Source organism: Oncorhynchus nerka, linkage group LG11 (genome assembly GCF_034236695.1).
Source record: "Oncorhynchus nerka isolate Pitt River linkage group LG11, Oner_Uvic_2.0, whole genome shotgun sequence".
Classification (NCBI taxonomy): Eukaryota; Metazoa; Chordata; class Actinopteri; order Salmoniformes; family Salmonidae; genus Oncorhynchus; species Oncorhynchus nerka.
This window is the reverse complement of record NC_088406.1, coordinates 41,172,952-41,184,641: the sequence shown is the minus strand read 5'-3', so window position 1 is coordinate 41,184,641 and position 11,690 is coordinate 41,172,952. Positions and strand designations below refer to the sequence as shown.

The 11,690-nt window shown below is 44.3% G+C and overlaps 1 protein-coding gene across 14 annotated transcripts in view; it reads right to left on the bottom strand.

The window, feature by feature from the left end:
* LOC115136866 (pleckstrin homology-like domain family B member 1) overlaps positions 1 to 11,690 on the bottom strand; it is a 110,686-nt gene that overhangs the window by 48,212 nt on the left and 50,784 nt on the right. For all 14 annotated transcript variants that reach the window (XM_065024533.1, XM_029672729.2, XM_065024534.1 and 11 more), the window contains one exon: positions 8,951 to 10,476. In XM_065024533.1, coding sequence (XP_064880605.1) covers positions 8,951 to 10,476 — 1,526 coding nt within the window. The remainder of the gene's footprint in view (positions 1 to 8,950; positions 10,477 to 11,690) is intronic.

Here is an 11,690-nt window from a genome sequence, read left to right as displayed (position 1 = left end):
TAGAATAATAAAGTTGTATACTGCTGTAAGTACTACAAAATATACAAATGTTTAAAATCAACCACAGCTACCTGACGGTCACCAAATTTCGTCAGCCGGTGATTGTCAAGCAAATAACTAGTCGAGCTCACGGTAATTGACAGTAAGTTAACAAATACATTTATAATTTTCTGGCTTCCACACACAGCCTACAAGCCACTGATGCAGACCTTTGGAACATCTACATTTTAAAAAGTCTAATAAATCCTTGTAATATAGCCTACACCTTCACAATAAATCCATTATTTATTTTAGACAGGTCTAAAGAAACATGATATGAAGAAAATGTAGTCTATTTCAGAAGAACAAAATAGCATACTTTGAGTTGTCCTGATCTGGCTATGTCATGGCTGTGGGCTACACTAGGTTAATTTAGCAGACAAGATTTGCTTAGAAGTCCGTGGAATTATTTTATATTATTTTATAGTATGAAGAATACAATTGAACAAAGCTGAATAAAATAGAAAGGATGTTTTCTCCAAACAATTTGAGGAAGTGCGCACGTGCGACTATTCTGTTTTAACTTCTTTGGGGTAGGGGGCAGTATTTTCACGTCCGGATGAAAAGCTACTCAGGACCCAGATGCTAGGATATTAATATAATTAGTAGATTTGGATAGAAAACACTCTGAAGTTTCTAAAACTGTTTGAATGATGTCTGTGGGTATAACACAACTCATATGGCAGACAAAAACCTCAGAAAAATTCCAACCAGGAAGTGGGAAATCTGAGGTTTGTAGGTTTTCAAGCCTTAGCCTATCCAATATACAGTGTCTGTGGGGTCATATTGCACTTCGTAAGGCTTCCACTAGATGTCAACAGTCTTTAGAACCTTGTTTCAGGCTTCTATTGTGAAGTGGGAGAGAATGAGAGCTGATTGAGTCATGGGTCTGCCAGAAGGCCATGTGCTCAGTCAGGTGCACGCCCGTGGGAGTTAGCTCTGTTCCCTTTCATTTCTAAAGACAAAGGAATTCTCCGGTTGAAACTTTACTGAAGATTTATGATAAAAACATCCTAAAGATTTATTATATACATCATTTGGCATGTTTCTACGAACTGTAATATAACTTTGACAAACTTTGACTTTGTCTGGACCTAGTGCCTGCGCATTTGGATTACTGTACTAAATGCGCTAACAAAAAGGAGGTATTTGGACATAAATTATGGACTTTATCGAACAAAACTAACATTTATTGTGGAACAGGGATTCCTGGGAGTGCATTCTGATGAAGATCATCAAATGTAAGTGAATACTTATAGTGCTATTTCTGACTTTTGTTGACTCCATAACATGGCGGGTATCTGTATTGCTTGTTTTGGTCTCTGAGCGCTGTACTCAGATTATTCCGTGGTGTGCTTTTTCCGTAAAGCTTTTTTGAAATCTGACACAGCGGTTGCATTAAGGAGAAGAATATCTTTAACCTTTCTAGCGCAGGGGTTCCGCTAGCGGAACACCTCGACAAACATTCTGCTGAAAAGGCAGCGCGCGATATTCAAAAATATTTTTTTGAAATATGTCACTTTCACACATTAACAAGACCAATACAGCAAATGAACAGCGTCCTTATCCAATTCCGAGGTGCATATTGAAGGTATTGGAAGAACTGTCCACATTTACTCCGTCAGCCAACAAGATGAGTAGGTCTAACAAACAGCAAAAGCACTAGCCTATGTCAAATCTACTATCCTCATAGGACAAAAGTTGTCCTAAGTTATATTCTGTGTGAGGAATAAATATTCCAAACAGTCTGGGACTGTTTATATACAATAGATATATATATATCTAATATACAATAGATCCCAAATTAATACAAGCACTAGCATCAAAAAAACAATCTTTAATAAGGCTGACACAACAGATCAGAACGTTTAACATAAAATGTTGATAGCCTAATAGGTTATTTCTTCACATTATAAGAGCAACAATGCGCACACGGCAGTAGGCTATTGTTCCATTAGTGCAAAAACGCCATTCTCAAAAGTGACCACAAATACAATTATGCATTTAATGCTTTTATTATAAAGGTGTATTTTTAGGGTGAAAATGATCTTCCCCAAACTTGAAACTCACGCGCTGCTTATGTATGCCAGTTAGGCTCTACATCCTTTGTAACGTGGAGTAATGTGCTTAATTTTAAGAAGTTATTTGGCCACCTTAGTTGTGATAAACCTTATCAAATCATATAGGCCTATGGACTAGGTTACATGACGTGCATGAATATGATTTTCTTTAAAAAGGCATTTCTTACCTTAATCATTCAAAAGTGATAATATATACAGTTGGAGGTTTACATACACTTATGTTGGAGTCATTAAAACTCGTTTTTCAACTACTCCACAAATTTCTAGTTAACAAACTATAGTTTTGGCAAGTAGGTTAAGATATCTACTTTGTGCATGACACAAGTAATTCTTCCAACAACTGTTTACAGACAGATTATTTCACTGTATCACAATTCCAGTTGGTCAGAAGTTTACATACACTCAGTTGACTGTGCCTTTAAACAGCTTGGAAAATTCCAGAAAATGATATCATGGCTTTAGAAGCTTCTGGCTAATTGACATAATTTGAGTCAATTGGAGGTGTACCTGTGGATGTATTTCAAGGCCTACCTTCAAAGTCAGTGCTTCTTTGCTTGACATCATGGAAAAACCTAAATAAATCAGCCAAGAAAAAAGTTTTTGTAGACCTCCACAAGTCTGGTTCATCCTTGGGAGCAATTTCTAAACGCCTGGAGGTACCATGTTCATCTGTGCAAACAATAGTATGCAAGTATAAACACCATGGGACCACGCAGCCATCATACCTCTCAGGAAGGAGACTTGTTCTGTCTCCTAGAGATTAACGTACTTTGGATGCGAAAAATGCAAATCAATCCCAGAACAGCAGCAAAGGACCTTGTGAAGATGCTGGTTGAAACGGGTACAAAAGTATCTATATCCTCAATAAAACAAGTCCTATATCAACATAACCTGAAAGGCCGCTCAACAAGGAAGAAGCCACTGCTCCAAAACCTCCATAAAAAAAAATCCAAACTACGGTCTGCAACTGCACATGGGGACAAAGATCGTACTTTCTGGAGAAATGTCCTTTGGTCTGATGAAACAAAAATAGAACTGTTTGGACATAATGACCATTGTTAGGTTTGGAGGAAAAAGGGGGTGTCTTGCAAGCCGAAGAACACCATGCCAACCGTGAAGAACGGGGTGGCAGCATCATGTTGTGGGGGTGCTTTGCTGCAGGAGGGTCTTGTGCGGTGTTGTGGTAATACGGTCACTGCAACAGCCCTATGATTGACCACAGATTTTGACCAGTGACTGACCGGGTATTGTTCTAGGTCTAAAACCTAAGCCACGCTGTCCGATGACAGGACAGTACAGCCAAGAATATATTTGGTGTGCTAATCCATATGAACACTGACAAAGATTTCTTCTCTGCATGACTGGCCTTTCACTCTCTTGTGAAGAGCCAATCTTTTTCTCTGACATTCTCACCAACTCTGAAAAGTCAATCTTCCTTTGCTAGAAATTCTTCACGAACAGAATTGCATGCACAGAGAGACAGGGAAAGAGAAAGAGAGTTGGCGAAAGAGACAGGGAAAGAGAAAGGGGGGGTGAAAGAGAGAAAATAGAGAAAATAAAGTAGAGAAAATAAAACAGAGATACCTTTTTACATAGGTATTCAGACCTGTTGCAATGAGACTCAAAATTTAGCTCAGGTGCATCCTGTTTCCACTGATCTAGAACTTGATTGGAGTCCACCTGATTGGACATGATTTGGAAAGGCACACCGTGTCTATGTAAAAGGTTCCACAGTTGACAGTGCATATCAGAGCAAAAACCAAGCCATGAGGTCAAAGGAATTGTCCATAGAGCTCTGAGACAGGATTGTGTCGAGGTACAGATCTGGGGAAGGGTACCAAAAAATGTCTGCAGCATTGAAGGTCCCCAAGAACACAGTGACCCCCATCATTCTTAAAATGGAAGAAGTTTGGAACCACTAAGACCCTTCCAAGAACTCACCGCTTGCCAAACTGAGCAATCAGGGGAGAAGGGCCTTGGTCAGGGAGGTGACCAAGTACCCGATGGTCACTCTGAAAGAGCTCCAGAGTTCCATTGTGGAGATGGAGAACCATCTCTGCAGCACTCCACCAATCAGGCCTTTATTGTAGAGTGGCCAGACGGAAACCACTCCTAAATTAAAAAGGCACATGACAGCCCACTTGGAATTGGCCAAAAGGCACCTAAAGACACTCAGACAATGAGAAACAAGATCCTCTGGTCTGAAGAAACCAAGATTGAACTCTTTGACCTGAATGCCAAGTGTCACGTCTGGAGGAACACAGGCACCATCCCTATGGTGAAGCATGATGGTGGTGGTATCATGCTGTGGTGATGTTTTTCAGTGGCAGTGGCAGAGACTGGGAGACTAATCAGGATTGAGGGAAAGATGAACAGAGCAAAGTACAGTGAGATCCTTGATGAAAACCTGCTACAGAGTACTCAGGACCTCAGACTGGGGCAAAGGATCACCTTCCAACAGGACAATGACCCTAAGCACACAGCCAAGACAATGCAGGAGTGGCTTTGGGACAAGTCTATGAATGTCTTTAAGTGGCCCAGCCAGAGCCCGGACTTGAACCCAATTGAACATCTCTGGAGAGACATGAAAATAGCTGTGCAGCGATGCTCCCTATCCAACCTGACAGAGCTTGAGAGGATCTGCAGAGAAGAATGGGAGAAACTCCCCAAATACAGGTGTACCAAGCTTGAAGCATCATACCCAAGAAGACTCAAGGCTGTAATCGCTGCCAAAGATGATTCAACAAAGTGCTGAGTAAAGGGCCTGAATACATATGTAAATGTGATATTTAAATTTTTTTATACATTTGCTAACATTTCTAAAAACCTGTTTTTGCTTTGTCATTATGGGGTATTGTGTTTAAATTGATGAAGACATAAAACATTTAAAAATCAAGGGTCCTGAATACTTTTCAAATGCACTGCATGTCCCTCGAGCTAGAGAGAACAATAATAAGCTAAATCGTATCCATGCTAATTCTGAGACGCTCAGCTGACAAATAAGGGTATTTTTGTTTAGCTAAGTTTAGAAATGTTGCTGTGAGCATGACGAAACTTGTCAGCATTATAATGGTAACGGAATATGTGATATCATCATCCTTGGACCTCTCATTACAACAATGAGATCCTCTTCAGTAGACTGGCGTTTTCACAACACTGTCTGACAGTCAGAGCAGCCAGCCAGTGACTAACGCCATATGCCAAGTGTCTTTGCAAAGGCAACGCTTCACTAATCAACCATGTATAGCACTACAACTCAAAGGCAGCTCAGACGTGACAAATAATATCCTTATTTGGAGTAGGCTGACTCCTATATGATATAGAGCTCACCTCTGAAAATAACATCTAACGGTACCGTTTCACCTGTTTATGTGGCACGTTATACTTGGATGAAAGAGAATGAAGGCGCTGTGTAAACATTGCAAACAGGCGGTACGAATGATGTCGTCCCTGGTGAACACTTCCGTTTTCTCGGTCCACAAATCACACAAATGTCTTTCCAGAACACTCAAATAATTGAGTATGCTTGGTACAGTAAACAAGTCTTATGTATAAACCCTGCTGATAGTTTCAGGATGCCAGAGAGAGCCTGTGCTGCCTCCCTCTGTAGGGATAGATAGCTGTACCCAGCATACCTCCTTGCTTCGGGCATGACACTGATCCCCAGGGTCTGACTGACTGCATCCGAAAATAACTTGGCGACAAAGTGTAGTTAGTTACCCCTGGCTTGGACAGACCAGACCAGACAGACAGACACGGTCCATGGGTACAGAAAGTGTGGCTCTTTTGGGGTAAATATAGCCTCAATGATTGGACTGTACACCTCCCCCACCTCCCCTTCCGCCATATCCCTCCCACTTCCCCTGGCAGCTCCTGTGAGAGACACTGAGGACCTGTGTCACGCTAGGCTCGCTGCGCTGCTTCTCCCCATCTTGCACCACAGCAGGATTCTATGGCCTTCCACTTACAAGGACCTTATGCCATGCTTAACTCTGCACAGTTCTTTCTGTGTCTAGTTGCTGGATCGTAAAGACCCTTTCAGAACAGAATCTTTGGGTCGATTAAAATGGATGTAGAAATAGCTCATGGTAATAATGGTTACGGGACCCAAATCCTTCATTCAGTGCTGCATGAGCTGAGCACACCTGGGTTCACAGTGAACACATACAATACCCCTCTCGATCCCTCCTAACAAAGAAAATACTATCATACCATTGGCAAAGCTCATGTGCCAGGGGCTTAATCTGGTTATACTTGGGATAGCTAGCTCACTAAGCTAAAGCCTAGGCATTTGCTCAGGGAGCAAATGCAAGCCTTCTGGCTTCAGACAAGGTTACTAATCACGCAGGCGTTACGTAATTCGCCAAACCACCCGTCTTACATTTTGAAAGTAAGAACGACAGTTGACAAAGAAAACGTAAATCCCTACAATCTGTCCCCCTTCTTAGCACCTTTCTCCATAAACCACATGCCTTATCCGCATGGCTTATGTACATTCCCCGAGATTCCTTCTGCTATTTACATTCTGTCCTGTGTCAATATTTCCCAGTCTAACGGCACAAGGTTAAGACCAAAGGTCGTTATGGTTCGCTGTAATAACCATCCTTTCAATTTAAACCCCATCCATACAGAGAGAATCACAAATACAATTTAACTGATAAGGTTGGGGGACCTTTTTGTCCTTAACAATCCTGGCAATTGCTTTTCTAGTTGAATAGGAACAGAGATATTTCTCCTACACTTAGGGCAGCAGCCTACTCCAATACACGGGGGTGACGGAGGAGACAAAGACAGATTGTGTCCATTCTGGGATTGCCAGACATGGTTTTACTGCTGTGTAATGGAAGTAATGCTCCTGTTGGGAACCAGAGCATAGCCCAGTGTACACAGAGTTGCAAGTCATTCTTCCTCTGCCCAAAAGAACTGCCCTTATTTTGGCAGCAGCACCCTACTCATAGAAATAGAATGTACCCATGACTGTAACTTCATATTGCCAAGGTCTGAGGGGGGTTTCCCAATCTAGTCATTCTATTGCTATGGTGTACCTACAAGGAGGCAGACGAGTATTCATCACACAGATATAAAAGGACATTATCTCAGGCGCTTCATCGGGGACACAGACGGATCCAAGATGTCTACCGCTCCCGCCCCCTCTTCAGTGCAAAAAAGGACAACAAACAATGGGGTTGCCATGGAAAAACCTGGACGTTTAGTCACCGCACGTTGGCAGATTAGAAGGTTTCAGTTGGGATTCAGAGTTTTTTACAATCCCTACTACTCACAAATATGGACTTCACTGTGCTCTTGTCTCCCATCCTCTTAGGTTAAACAAATGGTTAACTGGTCATGTGGAGGAACACTTGAGTGGAGACAGACTAAACATGGTGGTTAAAAAAAAGGCTATAAGACAAAATACAGCTCAGCACATCCAGTAACTTCATCATAACATGTTGTGTATGACAGTATAACTCTGATTCAATTCTTATGTGAAAACCACGAGGGGGCCAATCTAACAACATTCTGATTTCATTGTTGTTTTTATTGGATAAATAGTGGAGAGAGAGAGACCAGCAGGGAGAGAGATTTTTCTGTCAGCATAGTGTCTGGGGCTGGATTTGGGAATATTCCCAGGCGGCTGAGTTATCCCCTAGGCCACTGGTCACCAACCTTTTCTGAGTCCAGATCACTTTCTGAGTCAAAATGCAAGCCGAGATCCACCGCTCAGATTTTGCTGAACATTGCTTCAAAAAGATAAGCTTATGCAACATGAACCTATTAAAAACACAGTACTGTAGCAATGAGACACAGCGGAGCGACAGAGCAGCCATTTGAGGGTTCGCCTCAACGTACCTCCGCTCTCCCTTTCCTCCGCTGACACTGAGCAAAAAGATACACTGCCTTTCAGCTGAGGGCGAAACTTGAGTCGCACCGCATTATTTCATGCACAAATTCATGTTGTTACTCCTATGAACAGAGAAAGTGAAATATTCCTCAATATTAAAAAGACACAAGACGCCAATAAAAACGATACACTTTCCTACTCATTCACTACAGCTGCAGTGCTGGTTGTAGCATAAGTGGAAGTAGGAAGAACGTGCATTTTATGGCTTATAAAAGCGTTGAAAACAAAGTGTTGACAGTGCTAGTAAAAACATGAACTCAGTCATAAAAACAGCAGCTCTTTGCTGTATTCGTTGACAGTCTGTCTCTAGTCATGGTTTTAGAAGTTTTCAAATCTCACAGTATCAACTTTGCTGTAACATTCTTTTACGTGTGCTACGTTACTGCAGGCATGGTAATCTGAGCCATCCGATTGGCCAGCGGCAGGCCTATGGTGTACTTGATTTGCTCTCCGGGCCCACAGGGAAGGCAGAGTTTGTACCTTCAGACACATGAAATGGTTAAAAATGGGAAAACTTTGCCTACCCGGCACGAAGGGTAGCTAAAAAATAGTAATAAAAAAATGTAAATAGAAACGCAAGGCTTTATAGTTGTTGTTTTTTTATAGAAATGTTTGGCGATCGACTGGCCGATCTCCAAGGCATTCCTAGTCGATCACCAAACATTTCTGTGAAAAAAACAACGATAAAGGCTTGCGTTCCTATTTTTGGTGACCACTGCCCTTGACCATCTTGATGACCAGTAGAAAAATGAATGGTCATTTAATTGATAGTATTACTTGGATAAATATTGTTCAACCAATCCAATAACTTCTAGGTTGCTATTACCCTGCATCTCTGTATCACGTAGGTCAATGATGATTGGTGTGAACGACTAGCCTAGCTCACAGCTAACAGTTGATCCAGCTAAGAGCAGGCCGCTCTACTTACCAGTCTCTCCATCTCCTGCTCCCTGAGCCTCTCCTCTCTCTGACGCCGGTGGTACTCCAACAGCTCGTCCTCGTTGTCGCTGATCTCAGAGATGCTGTTTTTGCGCTCCCGCATGCCCGGGTGGGGGCCCCTCAGATCCCGGGGGCCCCCAGACATCTTCCTATGGCCCCTGGGGCTGGCGAGAGGAGAGGAGCCAGGCAGAGAGCCCAGGCTGTAAGCTGGGGAGAGGGCATTTCCAAAGCTGGCCTTCCTACCCCCTCCCCCGCTCTCCATCATCATCAACCCTGATGTGGGGGAGGGGCTGCGGGCTCGAACCACACTGCCGCCAAACTGGTCCTCCGCGGGGGACTCGGCCTTGCGTTGGAGCCTGGGGCTCTCCGGGACTCCCAACTTCCCTGATGATGATGGGCTCTCAGGTGTTCTCAATGTGGGGATACTTCCAGGGAGAGCCCCCGGGAGAACAGGCACCCCTCTGCGACCCATGGAGGGGCTGAGAGGAGGGAGCTCCTTCATGCTGCTACCCCCGCTGCTGAGCTCAAGGTTCCTGCGAGACAGTCGAGGGCTCTCTGGGGGCTGCAGTGTGCGGGGGTGGGGGAAGGGGTGGTGCTGCTGGAGTGGAGAGCCCCCCTGGATGATGTGGACGATTGGGTCCAGGGGAGGCTGAAAGGCCCTGCTGTGCTGGGATAGCAGCTGTCTGGAAGGGCTGGAGGTGAGGGAGTGGTCCGCTTGCTCTCTGAAGGGGCTGGCCGGGCGCTCCTGGAGTATGGTGCCCGCTTTCGTCCTGGGACTGGATGGGGAGGAGGAGGTGTAGGGGAACTTGGCCGTGAATCTGGGGCTACTTGGCACTGCGTTCCTGCCCATGTACCCGGCATCGGCTGAGGCAACAGATAGGTGGGTCAGTCTAGGGCTCTCTGAACCCACCCCCCCTGGGCTGTCCAGGCTCTGGCCTCTGCGGGCTGGCTTGGGGCTCTGGGGGGCCTCCAGGAGACCTTTCCTCTGGTGCTTAGGGCTCTCAGGAACCCTCTGCACCCCGCCGCCATGGCTGTAGTTGGTCAGTGTGGTCCTTGGCTGGGGGATGGGTGGTGTAGTTGTGTAGTTGTAGCTGGATGAGCGGACCGGCACGGGGGGCAGGGATGGGTCCTGGGGGTCCAGGCAGCCGCTGGGAGAAGGGCTGGTGTAGCTGCCTGCGCTGCTGGCCGCCGAGGGAGAGGACAGGGGGGAGAAGGGTGGGGAGGTGTTCTCATAGCTGGAGCCGACCGACATGGCTCCTGGGCTGGTGGGAGGGGAGAGGAGGTATCGGCCTCCTCCATTGACCATGGGGGACAGCGGGGAGTGGGGGATGGGGTGGTCTGAAGAGGGAGGCTGGGGATCATCCATGACTAGGGAGTCCATGATGTCCTGGAGGTCCTTTTCGATGGAGCTGACGATGGCACTATGCTCGGAGCGGGAGTCTCTCTCCCCAGGGGCTGGGTGGCGCGACTGGGACGCTCCAGACTGATGGTTCCCATTGACCAGGCCCTCTGTATCTGTAGAGAATACATGCTAATATCAGTCTCGGGTATACAGTACATAGGCCTACTATACAGTACACATACATGTAAAGAGTGGTCAGAGTAAATATTATGATCACTCACTAGGCTATACTATGAGTAAAGACTATGATCACTGCAATATATGCGGTATATATATATATTATACAGTATAGATACCAAAATGTGCAATATTTACAGTATGGTATATTCCTGAAAACAAATAGAAACAGACATAGGCTCTAAGAGCTGAATAGATAATGAGATGTTGAGAGAAATTAATGGACCATAAAGTTCATAAATGGACTGTATCTTACGGTTGCATCACCTCTCATTAATATAAAGTGCCTTGTTACTTTTATGATTTAACCAGAGCCCTTAGCACAAGTACCTACAATTGGCACTTAAGTTTTATAGGTTGGCTACACTTCAATCCATCAATTATCTTCAAGCGCTTCTAAATTTAAACCCACCTGCTGCCCAACTTAATTTACCCAATCCACAATTTGCATGAAGAAATGCTACTGAGAAAAAGGAGGGATAAAATAGGCAGAGAAAGAGTGAGAGAAACAGACAGAGAGAAAGATTAACAGAGACAGACAGACAGACAGACAGACAGACAGGTAGGCAGGTAGGCAGGTAGGTAGGTAGGTAGGTAGGCAGGTAGGTAGGTAGAGATTTGTACATTGTTACATTGTTACAACACTGTATATATACATAATATGATATTTGTAATGTCTTTATTGTTTTGAAACTTCTGTATGTGTAATGTTTACTGTTCATTTTTATTATTTCACTTTTGTATATTATCTACCTCACTTGCTTTGGCAATGTTAACACGTTTCCCATGCCAATAAAGCCCCTTGAATTGAATTGAAATTGAGAGAGAGACAGAGAGAGAGACAAACCGACAGACACCGCAAAAGACAGGCTTTGGAAATATAAAGATTGAGGAGAAAATGTGCCAGTATAACCCACTTAGTGTGTGGCTGAAGAGCAGCGCAGGCCAGGGCACAGTGGTAATTCAATCGAAATCTCAGGCAACTCGCTACCTCGCCATAATGTCAATGTGGTAGATTAGGGAGCACAAGGGGACATCCAGGTGTAACCTATGGTATTAATATGATATGCTAATAGGCTCTAATAGAAATAAGCAACGTCATCATCGGTAGGATGGCAGGCAGCCTAGCGGTGAGAGTGTTGGGCCAGTA